This window comes from Desmodus rotundus, chromosome 4 (assembly GCF_022682495.2).
Source record: "Desmodus rotundus isolate HL8 chromosome 4, HLdesRot8A.1, whole genome shotgun sequence".
NCBI classification, from domain to species: Eukaryota; Metazoa; Chordata; class Mammalia; order Chiroptera; family Phyllostomidae; genus Desmodus; species Desmodus rotundus.
The window spans coordinates 26,833,034-26,854,344 of NC_071390.1; the positions used below are offsets into that span (position 1 = coordinate 26,833,034).

The 21,311-nt window shown below is 42.1% G+C and overlaps 1 protein-coding gene across 9 annotated transcripts in view; it reads right to left on the reverse strand.

Moving 5' to 3' along the window:
• The window catches only part of PLCE1 (phospholipase C epsilon 1), a 332,067-nt gene that overhangs the window by 3,229 nt on the left and 307,527 nt on the right, over positions 1–21,311 (reverse strand). For 4 of the 9 annotated variants that reach the window (XM_071221217.1, XM_053922228.1, XM_045197745.3 and 1 more), the window contains 7 exons: positions 20,554–20,672; positions 18,599–18,727; positions 14,884–15,093; positions 10,140–10,298; positions 8,364–8,582; positions 7,841–8,051; positions 72–4,942 (listed from right to left, as the gene is read on the reverse strand). In XM_071221217.1, the coding sequence (XP_071077318.1) occupies positions 7,863–8,051; positions 8,364–8,582; positions 10,140–10,298; positions 14,884–15,093; positions 18,599–18,727; positions 20,554–20,672 (1,025 nt within the window). In that variant the 3' untranslated portion in view covers positions 72–4,942; positions 7,841–7,862. Of the gene's footprint in view, positions 1–71; positions 5,033–5,660; positions 7,752–7,840; positions 8,052–8,363; positions 8,583–10,139; positions 10,299–14,883; positions 15,094–18,598; positions 18,728–20,553; positions 20,673–21,311 lie in introns of those variants that run through there. The other 5 variants (XM_045197748.2, XM_024563446.4, XM_053922227.2 and 2 more) reach the window with 3 other exon arrangements.

Genomic DNA, 21,311 nt, shown 5'->3' on the forward strand with positions numbered 1-21,311 from the left:
AGTCCAACTACATAGCCCTGTTATTAGTTCAGAGCTAGAGAAGCCAGTGACTTTAGTCTAGTGGAGCTTAAAGCGCTTTTTCTTTGTCTTGAAGTAAATGAAAATAGAAAGTTCCCTTATTATTCTAACAGACTGGGGAATATCAGCTTTAAAAAGTGTTTCTAAGACCAGTTTTTTTAGGCTTGATTATTTAATGATAAGAAATATATGCCTCAACATATAAATATTTGTTTTCAACCTACCTTTTAGACATAAAACAAGGGTCAGGAGTGTAATGAATGGTTGGGATGACCAAAGGGTCTTCCTCATCAGAGCGCAAGTCACCAGTACCTGTCACAAGTCATTTATTTTCCAAACATATACAGATAGTCTGTGTTCTACTTTGGCAGTAGAAACTGTAGTTTAGAAGAAAAATAAGTTTTAAAATAGAAATTCATCAACCAATTCACACTTGCATTATGCTTTTAACCTTGTTACATATATAGAGAATCACAGGGGGACCATGAAGTTCTATGTCTAGTTTTTGAACACCCTCCATGGATTTGAGCATTAACGTATATAGCCTCGTATCCGTGAGTTTCATTTTCAGAACCAAGTAGTGAGAGTGACTGGTAATAACATAGACACACACTCAGACAGACATGCCCTGAGGCTGCACTGAGCTACAGCCCTATTTTTTTTTTTTTAACTAGACAAATACAGAGCACCTACTATGTGCTTAGCACTGTGCTAGGCACTTAAAAGTGAAGTGGGGTAATGATGGGGAGTAAGACACACAGCCTCAGTCTTCCTGGATCTCGAAAGCTGAGTCAAGTCATTCGCACACATGAAAAAAGTACGACAGTACCTAACTCAGTGTCAGAGTGAGTTGTTTGGAAACCTGTGTCACCGAAAATAGAGGAGGTTTCAGAGGCATGCTTGATGTCAGCCTTGAGCATAGTACGGTTTGGATCTAAGAGATGTACGTTAATAGTTGGATGATAAGGATATTCAGCAAGTACTTGAAAAATATTCATTGCAGGTATTCCTCTGCCAGAGTACTTAGCCGCTGGTCAAGGATTGCTCTGAGGAAGCTGATGCATGGGGATGGCAGAGAAGGCGCTCGTTAACAAGGGCTGTATCATGGGAATGTTGGCCCAAGGATGGGCTGTGTGTCAGAGGCCATCTCCCTTCTCTAATAACTTTGGGAAGGGCCCGGGCTCACCTCCTCTTGCCTCACTGCTGATGTGACAAACAGCTGAAAGGAGTCTGAGGCAGCCATCTAGAGAGCAGTCCCCCTCCAGGCTGCCTGTCACTCCGCCAAGTGGGAGATCAGACAGCAGCCAGGAAAACCTGTCCTCTTCCATGGGCGTGGGAGCTGAGCTGTGGGGCTGTGTTTTGGAGTTAATTCAAGTTTACCAGACCAATATGCAAGCTGTGATTACTTTTCAGAATTAAACAAGGCCTGTGGGAGTCTGGGCAAAGGAGAGGAGGTTAACACAGACACTGAAAGGGAGCGAACGGAGCAAGGGGAAGATGGCCATATAGGAGGCCCACTTTCATTAATGAGCCATGAGGGCCTTCAGAGCTATGGTGATGGGAGACCATTGTATGAGAGCAAATTTGATTAAAAACAAGGCACGTGTAATTCACTTTTCTTAAGTCTAGGCCCCATATTTACCCCCAAAAGGAGAAATTATAAGTAACTTTTACTAAGGATGACAAAAGGTGTTCCCTCAGGGGGATACTTCCTGCCCAAATAGTGTTACTTCCTATAGATTTGTCCAAACTTACTCCCAATTCCTTACCACCCTTGTATAATTTTCCATTTTGCAAAACAGCCAATTTCAGATGAACAGGTGACTGAGGAGGTTAATCTGTTTCTTCCAGCATCACAGAGATTGTGGATTTCTGCTTCAATCCTTTCTTGCCGGCTACGGGTTTTCTTAACAGTTGGCACTGCCTAACAAAGACTGAATTCATGCTCTTTTCCTTTTGCTTTTGGTGAAGCCACTTAAAATATTTCTCCCTCAAATCTTGTAATAACCCAGGTTGCATATTTAGATCTTTTCCATATCAACTTTACTGGTAAAGTCTGCTACCCAGGTTTTTAGTAGTCTGAAAAGTATGACGTGGTAACGGTTATAGTCTGGGGGGCTATTATAGACACATTCTAAACAACAGGAGAGTTCCATTGGTGTACTAATATAGCTACATAACTCGGATAAGCTGTAAATAAAAATCTCATGTCTTTGGCAACTACCAGGTTTCTTTCTGCTGGTTTATCTGAATAGTAGAGTAGACCTGTTATATTTATGAGCAACACATCCTTCCTAAAATCCCAGCGACTCAAATACAGTAGAGTGTGTACTTCTACCTCCAAAAGGAATGAATGACCACGTTGAGTTGCAGTGCAGGCCATATACTCACTGGGTAAAACCTAGTCTCACATGCAGTCTCAGGGTGTGTTTTAGATTCTGTACCGCAGCCAAATCAACTATGCAAAAAGGCTGTGGGGTGCGGTGGGGTGCAGTTTAGAGAGTCACGGCCAAATGATAAACCTAGGGAGACCGGTTTTGCTTTTCCTTTTATTACTCTGCAGTTTTTATTCAACTATAGCCAGTTAGGCCAGGCACTCCGTTTTCAATTCATGGTAAGCCAAACCAGAGGGGGGTAAATGCCTATTAATTTATAGAAACCTGATAAAGTATTTCTGGAATATACTTTGAAAAAATGGACAGCATTGTGCATTTGTAATAGGCTGACTTTTTGGTTTAAAAAGAAACCTGTAGCTCTGTACAAACATCAAACTGGAATAGCCTGAATTCTGCTGAGAAACCAATGGAGATTCTTCCAGCATGAAGGCTTTGGGTTAGTCAGAACTTAACAATAACACGAAAGCTGTGTGGCCTATTTTTAACACTTGTTTCTAGAATATGTGAAGGACTTGGGATTGCTTTATTCTTTTTTTATAATAGGTGAAAATAAAAAACCCCACAACTTCTCAAAACAGAGTTTAGGATTTTTAGTGTGTTTTATAATTTTAAGAGGAAATGTCTATTTTTAATGTCAATAGATAAAATTTGAATTTTTCTTTAGAGGAACACACATTTCGTTTTAAAAGTCGTAATTTGCTTCATACCCAGAATAAGAAGAATCCTCTGCACGTACTTGATAGTTTTACACAGCACAGTTTTAAAAATAATTTACGTTAAGTAGCAAGTATGACATGGATCAATAGCTCTTAAGTTAATCAGAAATGAAAATGAAGCTTTGACACACGGAATTCTGGTCCACTTCAGGTATTCAGAGCATACATTTTCCTTTTAGATTTGTCTTCAAATAGTGAGAATCACTAATGTTTCTAATCCACAAGTGAGATCAGGAAAACTATGTATAATAAATATGTAAGTACAGTGTCAGCACACACCTTGCAAAATAAATAAATTTAAACACCAACTCAGTCTACTTTTGCTTTTAAAAAAATGGTTAAGTTGCTTGTTAAGACATCATAACTCATAGATATTAAATTACACATCATTCTAAATCAATTTTATGAAAACCAAAAGTGGAATAATCTGTGGATATATAGGCAATAAACTTCAAGGGAAAAAACCCCAACATTCTATATGTAAAAAATCCTACAGAAGAGTACATTATGGTACACAATATGGAAACTAAACTGAGTTCCTCTTTAATGAATCTTGTAGGACATACCTATATTTGCGGTGCCCCAAAGCTTCCAATTCTCAGCCGTAAAGTGTATGGCTAAACCAGCTTGCTCCCAGTTTTCTAAGTTAGGTCAGCAAACTGGCCCATGGGCCAAATCCAGCCTGCCACCTGTTTTTGTATGGCTCTTGAACTAAGAATAATTTTTACATTTTTATGTGATTGTGGAAAAAAGGGAACATTTGTGACATGAAAATTATATGAAATTCCAATTTCAGCATCTGTGGACAGTTTTATGGGAACCCAGCCATGTTCTTTCGTGTTGTTTGTGGCTGATTTTGCACTGTGACCACTGAGCTAAGCAGTTGCAAGAGACCAGATGGCCCCTAAAGCTTAAAAATATTTACTGTCTGGCCCTTTACAGACAACGTTTGCTGACGCCTGTTTCTAGGTCAATTTTTGCAAGCTTAATATATATAATGGTTTGTCTGGAAAAAGTCCAGCCATTGTTAATATAACGAGAACGGTTTGCCCGACATCGATGGAGCCTGGCAGCCAAGGAGAGTGGACTGGGATGCACATGTGTGAACAATGACGACTTCACTGCACTAGTCAGTGGAGGCAGTAGATGCCATTGAGTGAGCATGTGTACACTGTGGCCATTGCATGAATCTGTATCAGATTTTGCATTAAGCCTGAACATTCCTCCATGGAAACTATTCAGATAATTCAGAAGGCTGCAGCTATGGACAACTGGCGACTGGCAGCTTCATCATGACAACACATCTGTTCATGCATCACATCTTGTGCAGAGATTTTTGGCGAAACATAAAATCACCCAGGCGACTTAGCCCTCCACAGCTCAGAATTCCTGCCCAGCGGCTTCTGGCTTTTCCCCAAACTAAAATCACCTTTGAAAGGGAAGAGATTTCAGACCATCAGTGAGATTCAGGAAAATATGACAGGGCAGCTGATGGCGATTGGGAGAATTGTGTAAGGTGCCTACTTTAAAGGGGACTGAGGCGTCATTGTCCTATGTACAACGTTTCTTGGGCCTTGTATCTTCTTTGATAAATGTCTCTTTCATATTATATGGCTGGATACTGTCTGGACAGATTATTTATATATTTACTTATTTTAACAACTTGACATTTGTAAGATGGAATCTCCTGGGCTCCTTTGCTTCCTTCATCAGGAAAACGGTAGCTTGTTAGTCCTGTGCCATTTTGCTTGTCCCCAGTGTGGACCTCACATCGTGTGTGAAGAAAGCTTCAGTCCAGAAATCACCAATTTCCTGTTTAAGTTGAATGAAAACAAGGAAGTTATATTTGTTTCCACCATGTTCACTCTTGACTTTTTTAACTTCTTGACGAAAGATCTTCACCTGTAAAGTTGTATCCATAGGCTTGTTAGTATATTTTTAAATTTTTATTTATTGATGTGTGTGTGTGTGTGAGAGAGAGAGAGAGAAAGCGAGAGAGAGAGAGAAACAGAGAGAGAGAGAGAGACAGAGAGAGAGAGATCTATCGTTCCACTTATTTATGCATTAATTGGTTGATTCTTGTGTGTGTCCTGACTGGGGATGAAACCCGCAACCTCGGCCTATCAGGATGATGCTCTAACCAACTGAGCTACCCAGCCATGGCTTTGTTAGTGTATTTTAAATGGAGGAGCAGAAACATTTAGAGTTCAACCAACTGGAAACCACAGGAGCTCTGGTGGCTGGGTTTGGCAGAGGGACTATGTCCTATATAGTCACAGTGTTATAACACGATGTTCTTAGGATTGGAATATTAGGCTATTTGTGTCCTGGGACACTGTATTCTTTAGAAAATATTTTCTTCTAAAAATCACAATAAAGCTGTTCAACTTTTTTTTTTTTTTAAAGGTGGACTTTCTTCAACTATTATTTCAGTTAAGAGTAAGGTAAATAATTACTTGTTTAGAAATTCTTAAAAGTATTACACAGGGGTAACTTAACACTTTAGAGGTGAAAATTTTAGAATAAGCAACATGAAATATGTCATCAGAAAGCAGTAAAAATACTGAGTTTGTTTATATAGAGAAAGGCCCTTTTTTTTTCACAAGTGCTCTTCCTTGAAAACACAACTTGTAAAGGAGTTCATAACACGGATATACATTCCCATAAACGTACCAATGGCAATTTTAAAAAAGAAGCTTCCCCAAGTTCAACCAAAGCTGAAGTCAACTGAATGATTCTGAATGTCTGTCTGCTACAGAAAAATTGAGTGAAAGACATTTATCTAAATCACCACCCTCCCTACTCTCCTAAACCATAAGCAATTAGTAATGCTCATTATAGCAAGCATATTATTTGTAAGTCAAATTTCCAGTGGAGTCGTATTCTTTCGCAGTACGTAATCTTGCCGCACACGAGGGCTTCTTGTGTGCAGAGTGTAATTTCGCTGTATCATTACGGAGGTTATAATGAGATGTGTGTATAACGCCACGCCTATGATTTATTTGATGCTAAGTTCTGGACATGGGAAGCTGTATTTTAAGTTTTCATGACCGTCCTTTTGGCCCGCTCACAGACCCACTGCCACAGTGAGTCATTTTCTAAACGCTGGAGAGGCTCAACGTTGGTGCTTCGTCCTGTAGCTCACTGGGCTTTTGGGGAAGGCTTGGAGTATCTCAGCGACACTGAGGGAGGAAAGGGAGCGAGCCTGGAGCTTTTCAAAACTGGGATACCAGCTGTTACCTCAACAGAAAATGGGTGCTGGACCTTCTCAGAACACCGACAGCCGGGGCTTCACTGTCCTGTGCGTGTTCCCGATTCTCTGATGCTATCTGGTGTGATGGCTGCCGTAGTTCTGACATTTCTCTGATGAGTCTGCATGTAGACGCTAAACGACTCTGAGTCCCTGGGGACAGCTGGGTGTGCACATGTCCTGGGGGAAGTGGCTTCCTGTATTTGGTCTTGCCTGTTTTTAATTTTTTTTAGATTTTATGTATTATTTTTAGAGAGCAGGTAAGGGAGGGAGAAAGAGTGGTAGAGAAACATCAATGTGCAAGAGAAACATCGATTGGTTGCCTCTCGTACATGTCCTGACTGGGACTAAACCCGCAAACCAGGCACGTGCCCCGACTGGGAATCAAACTGGCAACAATTTGCTTTGTGGGACGATTGCCCAACCAACTGAGCCACAGCGGTCATGGCTGGTCTGTTGTTTTGAAAGAGCTCTGTAAGTGTGATATTGGGCACCAATTATTTTAGGAGTTGGCCCTTAAGTGTAAAATATGGGTTTTTTGTATCGGGCTTTCTTTTGGGCTGTTACAAATCAAAGTTGGTCCTGTCAAGAGGTATCAATGAGTTCTTTAACTGTGAGCTTTTACAATTTAATATGAGAAAATCCCGATTGTAATAAAGACAGACGATGAAACCCTGTAGTTATTATAAGCAGCAATGCCTTCATTGTGGTCTCTCACAAATTTTATTTATTTATTTTTGTTGCTTGTGAATTTTAAATCCTAGAATTATAATACCACAGCTGGAAAGTGGGTGTTAATGATCCCTTGGGTTCATTAGGAAACTAAGTGAAAAGAAGAAATCTGTGTTTGGTTTCCTCATGTGGTTCTTTAAAAAAAAAATTCAGGTTCCATATAAATGATTTGTTTTAAGATAGGATGACATTTACCCTGTATGTGGACACCGAGTGGTGGGCTGGCAACCCAAGGCCTAACTCACTGCAGTTTGAAGATGGAGGCTGTTACACTACTTTGTTTTCTTTTTAATCATCACATCCTGAATGCCAAATTTTAATTTTTTTAAATGAGGCAGAAGTTGAGGTTGTTGAGGCCAAATCAAACCTAAATTAGAATAACGAAACTGGAAACCCAAAGGAATGAGAGTTGAATGGTACATAGCAGCCCCTGGAGAGTGTTTGTTACCCACAATGAAAAGAGCTCTGTGTCTGATGAAATGAGGCTGATGTAGTTGGGGCAGCTTGGCGGTCCTCTTGGACCTTTGTTGAATCATTTACAAAATAAGGAGGACTAAAGTGACAACTTCTGAAGGTACGTGTATCTTCAGAGCCCTTGCCCTGTTTTGGTACCATTCCTTCCTCCCTGAGGGGACGCCCCTGTTGGGAAAGATAAGGTACCGTACAGATCAAGCCTTACAAAGCTGTGTGACTGCACCCTGCTTCGGAACAGTGCAATGACTGTGTACCTGGTCAACGGGCTCCCCACGGTCACTGTCGATAGTCTGTCACGTCACTGGAGGACAAGCTTCCCACAGGTTTCTCCTCCTTGTTTTGGACACTTTCTGAGGTCAAGACCTGAGCAGGTGATGTGAGTCCTCGGGGCTGTTTGGTCGACTTGGTGAGCTTCTTGAGCTCACTTGCAAAAGAAATGCCTTTCCTTTTGTCTTCTCGGGATGCCTGTGGGAAAAAGAACTCTCCATTGGTATTAGGTTAGAGCCAGTGTCCTCATGGCGCTGTATGATCAGAAAGAGCACTTCCCTCTTCCCTGTCTAGTAAGTGGAGCTTGGGAAAGGACTGAGGAACTCCCCTCTCTGGACTGCTTTCCCACAGAAGCAAATACATTTCTTTTCCCACAGTGAAAATGGAGCCAAACAATTTTCTCCCTGCTAAGAAACTTTCTCCTAATTTCACTGTCTCCTAAATTTGAATATGGTGTAGTTATGAACATCAAATAATTGGTGAAGAGAGCAAAATAACCTTGAACTTTACCTGCACCTGCTCCTTTAGCTTAAGGATGAATTTCCCTGCACCTTTCCACTTGCTTTGGGCTTGAAACACACACTCCTGATCCAAAAGGACCCGCTGGGAGGACTTGGGGGTGGAAGACTTCTTGTTGGCTGTGTCTTTCACCACCTCTTCCAAAAGCACGTAGTCACTCGGGTTGGGGTTGCTCAGAATGCTATAGGAGTACTTGGCTTTGCATAAGGTCTGAAAGGTAAGTTGTGATCGACTGAATAAAGACACAGTGTCTCCAACACCTGCATTCATTGTAAATGGAACTTTAAGGTGGAAAATGGTCACAGACTTTCGGAGATGATGGGGATCTTGCAAATCACATCATCCCACTCCTCATTTTACATTTGTGTAGCTTGTAACATACTGTCCCACATTACCAGGTGTAGCTTCACAACACTCCATGATTTAGTTATGATTATTCCCATTTGCAGGCGGAATGATTCCAGAGGATGCACAGCAAAGAAGTAATGGAATAAAGACATAACTGGACTGGCTGCATGCAGCAAAGCCAAAGACTCACCAGAGAGTCTTGGGTGTTAAGACATTTTAGAATTTAGTTGGCTTCACTTCTCATTTTGTACAAGATTATCTTTCATTTATTTATTTATTCACTCATCAATCATTTAGTGAGGGCCTACTATAAATATGTCGCAAATACTTTGGGGACACAAAGGTCGGCAAAGAAAAAAGAAACAAAGTTCAAAATCTATACTAACAAAGTTATCCTGCAATAGCAAATAGCACTTAGTGCTTACCATATGCTAGGAATTGTACAATTTACATATATCACTGACTCAATCTTCATAAAGACCCCTGTGAGCAGAGAACTATTATCTTAGCTCCATGTTTTCTAAGTGGTGCTTTACTACAGGGTAGTATGTTGGAGCCAAATGGAAGACTGTGAAATCAGACATGGTGGGGGCGTTTACACAACAGAAATTGCCAAATGCTACAAATCAGAGGTTTTTTTTTTTTTTTTAAAGCATACCACTGTAACTAAGGCATAGATGGTTACAAAACTTGCCCAAGATCTGAGAGTTAGTAAAAAGCAGACCTGAGATTTGAACCTTGAGCCTGTTGACTGAGAATCTGTGTCCTTAACCATTATGCTATTCCAGTTCCCCAGGGTGTTTCATGAATGCAAAGCATGACAAGGCTTTGAAGGAAGGAAATACAGTTCTCTGAAACCACATGCACAGAGAAGCATGACCTAGAGGTGGAAGAGGGTCAGGGTGGGCCTCCTGGGTGTTCTCTGGCGATGGTCATTAGTTTTGTTTTGTTTTTTTTTTTAAAGATTTTATTTATTTATTTATAGAGAGAGGGGAAGGAAGGGAGAAAGACGAGAGAAACACCGATGCGTGGTTGCTTCTCACATGCCCCCTACTGGGGACCTGGCCCACAACCCAGGCATGTGCCCTGACTGGGAATCCAACCTGTGACCCTTTGGTTTGCAGGCCGGCACTCAATTGAAGCTACACCAGCCAGGGCGGGTCAGTAGGTATTGACTTAGGCATTTCTGGGACAATGAAAGTGTTACTTTGCACAGCCTCCTCCTAAATCCATTTTTACCAGTGCTTCACAGTAGATACTAGGTAAGTGTCTGTTCAAGGGATGAACTATTATTTCCCACTCTCCCTTTTTAGGTCCCCAGTGGTCTAGGCACTTTATTAATACAACAGGCTGACATCAATTTGTCCCAATAATTTACACAGAGGACAGGACCGAGGAGAGGAAGGGAGCGGCGTTCACCTGCTGAATAACATCCTGTGCTGTGCTGACGCGGGGTGCTTTGATGACGGTTCGAGGTTGTTCTGGGGAAACGTCGTGCACTTGGACAAAGAAACTCTCCTCCTCTGAGGTCAAGATCACCTCTTTGTCATCCTGAACAATGCTTTTCTCTTCTAGGTTCTATGTTAAAGAAGAAGAAAAGAATGGTAGATGGTGAGATGATGTAGAATGAGGAAAGAAAAATCTAACAAAAATTTGAGATGTATCTTGATAATGTGGAAATAACCTCTTAGTTTTATCATTTATACACTATTTAGTATTTCATGAGTTATTCTAAAAGGACATACATGTCTTAGAGAAAGAAGTACTGTGTTTCTGCTGATGTGGACAGATTGATAGGGTCTGGCCCAGAATAAGCTAGTGGATCTGCTCCTATTAGCTGTGGATTTTGAGTCCAAATCAACTGTAGACAAATTTGTAAAAAAAACTATGCACTATTTTGCCAATTACCAAGACAAGAGAAAGCCCACCCATTCCCACATAGACCTTGAGCATTTAAGAAATGTTAGACATGTGAAATGTGAAATGTGAATCTGACATTCAGCCAGGCTAAGTGAACAAAACCCACAGTGAAAGGCGGAAACAATGGTTGGAGGTTCACATTGAAATGAATATTGACACTTTACAAAGTATATGATTGTCTAACAACTATGCTGTACACCTGAAAAATAATATTGAATGTAAACTATAATTAAATAAAATAAAAAATAAAATATTAAGATATTATCTCTTAAAAATGAAATGAATATCAACAAAGTATTCAATAATTATGAGACTTAGTCATCAGGTTGATTGGCTCTTGGTGAACTGTATTGCAGTGAATTTTTTTAAAGATTTTATTTATTTATTTTTAGAGACAGGGGAAGGGAGGGAGAAAGGGAGAGAAATATCAATGTGTGGTTGCCTCTCATGTGGCCCCCACTGGGGACCTGGCCTGCAACCCAGGCATGTGCCCTGACTGGGAACTGAACCAGCAACCTTTTGGTTTGCAGCCCATGCTCAATCCACTGAGCTACGCCAGCCAGGGCTGTATTGCAGTGAATTTTATATATACAATTATGTATGTTACCCATGTAGTTAGATACATCTACAGACATATGTACCTTACTAAAATTTTCAAGTGGTACAGAAATACATCTATAAAAAGGCAAACTTTTCTCACTCTCACCCTTTTTCCTTCTCCCTCCCACCTCATTCTCCACAAAACAAAACAAAAAAAGACTGTTGTTAAGTATAGGTTATATATCCTTCTAAACATGTACTATGGGTATACAAATATATTTTTGTGCATGTGAATAAAAACAATGAAACCCTTGAATTATGTGAATTTAGCTAATGTGACTGTTAAATGGTCCCTGTTCTTTGTTAGCCCCATTTGCAGATGAGGGTGGTTTACAGTTATCTTCTGCAGGGGGAGGCAGGAAGGGGAAGGAGAGGCAAGGCAAGTAAACAGGAGGCAACCCATCTCGGATTTGGCAGGGAGGTCGGCCGATCCCCAGAATCCCCTGGCCTCATCTCCTCTGGTCAGGCTAATGAAGTGGTGCTAACCAGCCAGAACCCAAGACTCATTGTCACTATCCTGGAAGTTAAAATCAGCCACAGGACCCAGAGTGGTCCTCATTAATACTTACTAAAATCAAATGGGTAACTGCCACCAGGTGGCGCCAAACTGTAGCCAGGACCAGAGAGGAACAGCCAACCACCCACACAGACTCACCCCTATCATTTCATTGATCTTGCAGTCCTGGTCCCTACAATTTACATAACTGAAGCCTTTAGACCCCATTCATTCTATTATGGGCTTGGGCGACAGTTACGGTTACTACATAAAATTAGACTGTATTCTACTACACACATTGTTCTACAATTTGTTTTTTCTCTCTACTTCAAAGACTGTGGTCATCATTTCTTGTCAGTGCCTAGAGATTTTGCTGCATTATTCCACATGGCATTGGTCACGATATACTTCATCAATCAGAGAGTGGGGTTAAGTGGTGATTCACACGACATAATTTAGAATCTCAGGGCCCTGAAAACCAGGAAGCAAGTAAGCAAGCAGGCAAAAAAGCAAAAAGGTTCTAACTGCCTTATAAATAAAATATCCTGACAACCATGCACACTTATTTTTAAAAGAGCTCCTTGGAGCCTCACTCAGAGCTTATTTACTTTTCAGGAGTTTTCAGCTGCATTGGAAGCCACAAGCAATGACTGTAACAATAGCCCTCACTGTACGGCCCTTTACAGTTTACTAAGCATTTTTCTACATATTGTCTACATGTTGATCATGCCTCTCATGATCTTTTTGAATCAAACAGGGTAGCAGTTTCTATCATAGCTTTTACATATCAGGGCAGAGAGGTGTGCAGAAGTCAGGTGAGCTGCGCAGGGTCATCTGATACTTGGCATTGGCGGAGCGAGGTTTGTCTGGTTTCAAGTCCAGTGGTGTCAGAGGAGGGCATACGGACCACAGGAAGGTGTGCTACCTGACAGCTTGACAGCCCAGCAGACAACACAATTATGAAAGGCAGGCAGGAGAGACCAGGTCACAGCAGTCTGGGGACTTTGAGGATATGGGCGAACTGTGTATGTATCTTACTAGTTCCAAAGAGCAAAATAAGTGAAAACACTTGTAGCTGTAATCTAGCAACTATGCCAGTGTCTGCTTATATTCAATAATTGCCGAATTAGTTCATTCAATCAATCAGGAAGTATGTATTGTGTGTCATTATGCACCAGGTCAACCTAGATACGTTAAATATGATGTTAATTTTTGAAATACATTTCAGTCATTTCAAAAATCGCGTCCCAACAAGAGCATATAAAAGAGAGCTTGTATTCTCACTAGAAAATGTTTTTTCAGACTTCTAGTTTATCCCTTTTTTCTTCAAAATGCTTCTGTTCCACCAACCCTTATTAAACATTTAATCGTGAGGTCTCTACTGCCTGTTGTCTTATATACTTTAAATTGCGTATGGGCAGCCCTAACCTCCCAGCCCGTCCAACCACGTGATGAAGGCCCCATGACACTCAGCAGCCCGCTGTGTTTCCTGCGGCTCGCTGCCTCCCACAGCGCTGGACGTGGGGACTGACAACTCCTGCCTGGGCAGCAAGGGATGGTGCAAATAACACTGACCTGGAAGCCATAGGACTTGAGTTCTTTCTATTATTCATCCGTCATAATTTAACCTCCCGAACCTCTGTTTCCTTATGATACCATGAGGTCTTTCAAAATAGTGGGCGTTTGAGAGCTTTGAACTCTGTAAATCTTTATGCAAATATATGATTTAAAGAATTCACTGAAATGGTCACCTATAGGATACTTGTTTACATGTGGAAAAGACAATTAGAAATAGGAATAAAATTGAGAAATTAAAGATGGCTTTAAAAATCCAGCTACGTTCTCTTTTTTCTCATAAAGCTATTATTATTAGAACTGTTTTTTTTCTCTGGCTTAGCAATTTGTATGCCTGATAGGGAGAGGAAGCTGGGGAGCCAATTACATTTCTTTGCTTAAATGAAGTGCAAGGTTACAAGGGGAGGCAGTGGCTCTGGTTCCCAGAGGAGAGGCTGCAGGCATGTTTATCGTTATGTACCGAGGGAAAAACTGACACAGGATGCTGGCAATGGGCTCCTTTTCTTCTCCACTGTGTCCCAGCAAGCATGGATCACCAGTGGGCGCTGTACCAGTCAAACTAGCACATCCCCCACAGGAGCAGATCATGTGCCCAGAACGGGGCCTGGCACCTATCAGGTGCTCAATAAAATAAATGCTTATTTAATCCAATTATTGAATGGACTCCACTGCTTCATTGTTGGCGTATCATGCGGCATGACTGTCTCTGTGTGGAGCAATGACCATATTTTAAATTCACTATCATTTAAAGAAAATGGCGGTAAGTTAGTGGGCTCCTATCAGTTCATTTAGGGAAAGAAAAGGGGCTCCATCAACAAACCCCAACAGAAGCCAACCAATTTGGAGTTGCCATTGTACTGTTTCCTTCGTGGGAGTTATCATGGGAGTATCAGTGAACACAATGTATTTAGTATGAATTCTGACCAAAGCTGAGAGGTTATTCTTACTTTGTGGGAAGTTATAGAATATTTTTTAAAAATACCGTTGCTTTACTTATAAGCACTGAATATTTTATTAGCTAAAACTTTAAGAGGCACTCAGAGCAACGCACACAATCCCAAAATGCCTACAGGCCTTGCATCACACAGGTCTGTGACCCGCACTCTGTCTTCTCACACGTGCAAATAAGGTCCCGAGCAAGCGGCTGATAATGTGGACACAGGATCCTTTGAGTTCTTGCTCACTTTGTTTTCTTCTTTATCATATTTTTCCATTACCATTTAGTCCCCTTATCCGCCCTCCCCCCAGCAATCACCACACTGTGGCCCATGTCCATGGGTCCTTTTCCCTTTCTGCTCCATCCCTCCACCCCCTAACCTCCTCCCCACGCAGCTGTCATCTGCTCACTTCATTTTATAAGGGATGATTTTTAGGCTAAATTTCTGTAACTTAGAAATAACATTCTGAATATGTACATAAGAATAAAATCATTTCTCCATATTTACTTAAGAAGAAGAATATATATCAAGCTGGAATGACAAGAAATTGTGACTTTGAGGGAGGTGGCCAGTGGTGAGGTAGTTAATCACATACTAAGCCGTGACTGTGGAGGTTGTGCCCAGACACACTTACTTCCTGCTGGGTTTTTAAGACAATCCTGCCAACGTATCCCTCTTCTGGAAACCAGCTGTTTAAAATCTGCACGATCTCTTCTTCTGGACCAATGGCTCTCTGGAACGGTTGTTTTCTGCATTCATTCTTTTCTTTAGATATAAAATATTTTTCTTCCATCAGAAAATAGTCTGTGGCAGTAGGTTTGGTGTCTTGTTCAGAGGTTAGAATCTAAAGATAAAGCAAAGGCAAATTTAACACACCTCTGAGCAGTGGGCAAAAACTGTAATTCAAAACACATCTACATTTCCTATTCCGCTAAGTGAAATAAGCCAGTCAGTGAAAGACAAATACCGTATGTCTCAGTTGTATATGGAATCTAGTGAACAAAATAAACTAAGGAACACAACAGAAACACAGGCGTAGATACAAGGAACAGCCTGACAGCTGTTGGAGGGGAGGGGGCTGGGTGTGGGGACTGGATGCGAGACGGTGAAGAGATTAAGCAAGGAACACGTGTGCATGGTCCGTGTGCATGGACAACCTCAGGTGTGGGGATTGCCTGAGGTGGGGCTGGGTAGAGGAGGGCAAAGGGGGAAAGAGTGGGGACAACCTTAATACCATAAAAATAAAATTAATTTAAAAAACCACAAGCCTATTTTCATGATGTTCAGGCAGCTGTGATGTGCACTGTAGGTAATGCCTACTCTGGAGTGTGGCACAATTCTTTTTGGAAGGTCTCAGAATTCTCTTATGCCCAAAAAGCATTGTTTGTGTCCATTCTGGGCAATGACTCAATTTATTCATAACCCCCAGACATCATAACTATTTTTCTCACTGCTGGAATGAGGGCTCCTACTGAATTAAAAACTTGAGGTTTTCAAATCTATGAATTTAGCTCTTTATCATCTTATAACACAGGACTAAGGGCAACAAACCCAGTCCAGCTTTTATCAAGATAATCTCTCCAGCATCTCTAATCGCATCTGATCTAAGTTCCCGGGAATTCTCCTTTCAATGGGCTCTTGACTGTGTGCCTGGAGGCCCGTTTTCCTTGTTGGCTACTGACCCTGGCAGTCAGACAGAGTAGCTGAGACAGGCTGCAGGGCCAGACAGACCTGGGTCTGAATTTGCCTTTAATACTGGCTGTGAGGTGCTGGCCAAGAGATTTAACCCTTTAGAGATTTAGTTCCCCCTCTATAAAGTGGGAAAAGTAAGAGTAATGAGGGGGAGCAGAATGTGCCACCCCTAAACATGACGCTTGGGATATTGGTTATTTTAGGCTGGTTATTTTCAAGAAACAAAAGACTCAGAAAGTACCTTCAACCTTCCCCCTTACTGCCTAAAAGAATTTGGATGGAGGACCTGCTCCAGGAAGGGGGATAATCATCACAGATAATTATAATTTAATACAAACTAGTGCACGATGGGGGGAACCTAGCCATGCTCATCTGTTCAGAGTCCCCTTATGTCCCATTGTTAAACATGGCCCAACAAACATATTTACCAAACATTCTTTTTCCATCTCCACGAGAATCGCCTTCCTGGCCTTTTAAGTGTGTGTGTGTGTGTATACACATACATATATACATATGTATGTGTGTAAATGTATGTATCTTAACTCCCTCTTCTGTCCTCTGGTCTCACATTCTTATAGAACTCCCATGCGTACATATGTAATAAAATTGGTTACCAGTATTTTTTCCTGTTAATCTGTCTTTTGTTAATTTGATTATTAGTTCAGCCAGAAGAACTTAGAAGGTGGGAGGAAAATTATTTTTCTGCCTCCACAGTAACAGCCTTTTAATTTTATGATTTGTTTTATGATTCAGGCACTGGTTATCAAACATAACATGGGCACAGTCTGAGGACTCAATAGTCAAGAGCCATCATATGGTCGCTCGCGGTGGTGAGAGGAGGCTGCCACCATCAGGCCTGGATTAAGTCAACAGCCTTCTCCTCCATCCATACTTGTGGCTGCAGCATCTCACTTGGAGGAAAAGAATGGACTGAGGGTGAGGGGGGCGGGCAGAAGAGTCTCAGGAAGACTCTGTTCCCTTCACCCCAGCCCTTGGTCTGCAATGGATGCTGGGCTCTGGACTCCGTGGGGGCGGGGCAACAATCACTGTAGGAACTGTTCAGGATGCACGGCATTCAGGGACAGGCCAGTCGGGACTGTCACCTCCCTCCTCAGTCCTGCTTTACTTCCACGTGGTTATGCATAGGGGTGACAATCAAGTAGTGGGCTGCCTTTTATGGGTGGTCCATGGAAATGCTTCCTTACTTTGTATCTTCACATTTTATAGTCCCCAAAACCCCAATGGGGCTTAAATTTTTTTTTCTTTTTAATCCTCACCTGAGGACATTTTTTCATGGCTTTTAGAAGAGGAATAGAGAGATGGAGGGAGAGAGAGACATTGATTGGCTGCCCCTTGCATGCGCCCCGAGTGGGGATTGAACCCGCAACCTGGGCATGTGCCCGGATGGAGAATTGAACCTGCAACCCCTTAGTCTACAAGAAGACGCTCCAACCAACTGAGCCACAGGAGCCAGGGCAACAGTACTTTGTGATAGGACATACTAAATTTCATGGACTGATTGATTTTAAAAACAAAAATCCAAATAAAAACACTAACTTGGTAGTAGCTTCTATTTTATAATGTGTGAAACTTGACACTTAAGCTGTCTTCTCTGACTCTAAGTCAACAAGAAGATGTTGGGGCAAAGGTGGCCTGTCCATAGCACTTCCCCTCAGAGGGCAGAACTACGTACTAACATGCATCATGTGTGGTCGATCATGGAGTTTTAATCCCCCACTCATTCTATGACCTGGTTACAGTTCATCACATGCCCTAACTTCAGAGAGAGCTCCTCAGTCACTCCCTTCAGTCCCCTTGGCCTCCCCTCAAGTAGAAGAAGGAATTTTTAAATGGGTTAAGGATAGAACAGTCTGCAAGGACATTAGGTCACTGTACCAAGCAGGGGTGGAGCGTGCCTCTGGTGTGAGGAGGAAAGGAATCACTCATGGGCCTGCCTTGCTTTTCTGAGCAGCCGTCTCCCTCTCTTGCTGCTCTTTGTTCTTGGCTTTCTCCCTCTTACAAGTCCTCCTGTGGGGCAGTATTCTTGCCTGCAGAAGGCCACCAAGATCCCCGGGGGGATCCAGAGCATGAGGGGACTTGGCCAGTTCTGCTATAGTGGTCAGGTAACAGGCTCTCATCCTCTTGTGTTGGGCCCTCCATGCCTCTTCACATCACTAGTGGGGGAGGACCTCAAGGATCAAGATTGAGTGCCAGGGGAAGAGGGGCAAGGGGGCTGTTCAACACACAAATGAAGGCTAGAGGCTGGAGGGGCAGAAGATGTCTTCTTGGCCTGTAAGATCCATCCTGATGCTCTAAGAATTTGATCCAGTTCCTAGAATGACAGACTTCATTTAGTTCGGGTGCAAATTCTGGTGGATTAGGAGGCTCTGCATTATGGGCCCATGTCTAGGCTCAGAGGGAAACAGCACACACAGCTGGAGAGCCACTCATCCTGGTCTCGACCCTTCTTGATCTCACTGCTTTTTTATATAGCTGAAGAATTCCTAAAAATTCTTCTCTACAGGTGAAGGTAGCTTATTCAGTGGTACCAAGATCTCTCAGGTCAGCTGTAGGGTGGATCTCAATATTGAATATCGCAAAAAATCAAAAGGTAAATCATCAACATAGTTACACACATGCAGACTTAGTGCACTTACTTGCTGGAGAAGCTGCTTTGCCCTGGTGCCTCCATTTATGGAGAAAACAGTAAAGGGTTCTGGGCCTGGGACCCCATGTACCGTGACTCTGTGAGTCTGAAAACATTTTCTTTCTTCTGTAGCAAACATCTGTCAAGGAAGATCACATGGTTTCTCTTTCATTCTCATTCTCATGCAATTTCTAGCCTATATCCAACACAGAAGTGCTGGTCCTCAGAAGGACATACAGGGACATGCGAATGCAAAAGCAGAGCATCCTTTACAACCTGACCCAGCTTTCTGTGGTTGAAGAAGCAATGGTGCATCTTCTTTAACAGTCTAGTGAGGATGTTTAGAGCATACCAACAAAATATGAATGTATTTTACAAAACAGTATCTCTTTCCATCATAATTATGGAACTGATATCATCTGAAATGTATCTTAGTCCTAACTTCTGAACTGACATTCAACAGTGTCATCTCTCTTGGGGGCACTAGGCTAGAATTTTGGATGGTAAGATGATAAACAAACTATTTCGGTAAGTAAAGCACTTCCCTGAGTTCTGTGAGTCATTCTAGCAAATTCCTGAACCTGAAGAGGGACTTGCAGCTGGCATCTGAAGTGTGGGTTGTCTGGTAGGATCTGATGTGACTCCAGGCAGAGCGTCAGAACTGAACTGAGAGGTGGGACAGACAGCGGGTGCCGGAGAGTTAAAGAAGTAACGTCAGAAAAGACATGACACGTTTGGTGTTGCAAGTCTTGTGAGGAAAAACGGTTCTTTCATGGCACGTTAAGACTCTTCAGCTCTGATAAGTATCGAGGGCAACCAACCCAGAACCAGGCCCCTGCCCTGACTTTCAGAAAGCATCTGATTCTTGCTCTTAGGTGCCAGGTGGCCCCATCCCTGTTTCCCAGTCTTCTGCACAAGACAGAGGCAAATACCGTCCTCCACTTTGGTCAAGTGCTGTTCTCAATCTTGGCCACACTTTGAAGGGAAAAGATGCAGAACATAGGGAAACAAGGGCTGGGACAGAGAGAGAAGAAACTGATGAGGCGAGGGAAAGAGAAGCAGAGAAGAAAGCCTGGCTACTTGCAGTTGGCAGTGGTCAAGCCAGCGCCACCGTGGGCCTGTAAGGTGCCTTTCCAAGGGCTGTTAGGACTATGTTGAAGGATAAGACTGATACAACAGTGATCAGACTATTAATATGCAAACAGGTAATTGATGGACATCCTATTAAGTTAATGTTTAAAGAGCAGGCATAATGGAATGAGCCAGTTTACTACAGCAGCATTGCTCGTTTAAGTAAACAACCCTGGATGCCTGGAGTGAGCACAGGTCCTTTGGTTCTTGAACTTCAATGGGCGAAAAAGCCTTACCTGGGGACTTGATAAAACTCTGATTCTGCAATGGTGGCACTTTTTGTTTGCAGTGTCCCTCTCCGATTCCCCAGAGTGCAGATTCTGCAATCCCCCCAGTTGCTGGGCTGGGGTGCAAGTTACGTATCAACAACAGTACCTGGCTGCCTACCCCAACCCTGCTCACCTGACATCTGCCCCTGGACCACTGAAGAAGTAAAGGATTTTCCTGGTCCAACCTAAAGCTTCCAGAAGCACTAAACGCTTCCTAGCAGGTTTGCTTAATTAGCTCCTTCCCTGCATGTTATTTTTAGCTCACATTAAGAGTATGGGCTTTGGTACTAGATGATCTTAGGTTTACAGGTGAATGACCTAAGGGGTACTTAGCTCTTACTTCCTCATCTGTAAAACGGAGATGATACTCATAGCTCTTTCATAAAGTTATTGAGAGGATTCGATGAATTAGTATATATGTAAAGTGCTTAGAAAAAGCCAAGTGTCAGCCTTTTTTATTATTATTTCCATAGCTACCCAGTTATCACTCTCCTGTAGCACAAGTAAGCCTACCTCTAGCATAGCAATCCCCGCAAATATGCTGAGTGAAACAGAACTTAATTACCAAAGAGGCTGGCACAGTACTGCCAGAGGAATTTTCTTCCATCCTTCTGCTGTTTATGAATAAACTAGAGATTTCTAGGACTTCATTGTGGAGGTTTCGCAGCTGGAGATGTCGATATCCTGGAACAACACAGAATTGGGAAAAGCCTGTTAGCCACACACTGCAGAGCTCTGCTGAGACGATGCCCCAGGGAGGTCGAGAAATGGTAGGTAGAAATAAGACCTTATGATGAGCAGGGGGCGGCAGTGGGCATGCAGCCAACTGATGCCTTGTCACCAGGAGAGTGCAACCTCTGGGGACAGATTGGGGTCCCCTAGTGGTTATTAACTTGTCTAGGAACTGTTTCTAACTTAAACAGAAACTCAAACTCAAACAAAATCTAGTGGGAAATACTGTTCATTTTTTTAAACTACAGTCACTGTTTTATAAATATTTTGTCTTAGAACAGCTTTAGTGATAACGATTGCAACCATAGGGACTTGGTTAAATGTTATGGTATGAATGTTTGTATAAGTATAAAATGGAACATTTTGCAGCCAGTAAAAGTGATAATGTAGATAGATGTATAGTTATTAACACAAAAAGTTGCTCATTACCTACATTAATTAGTAACTGAAAACCAGTAACTTGAAAAACCTTAAGATGAGTAGGAAGCTTGTTTGTTAAAAATATATACTATATACCAATATGAATATATATATATATATATGTGGGCAGAGAAATAAAGCTTGCAAAAGATATACACCAACAGTGATTAT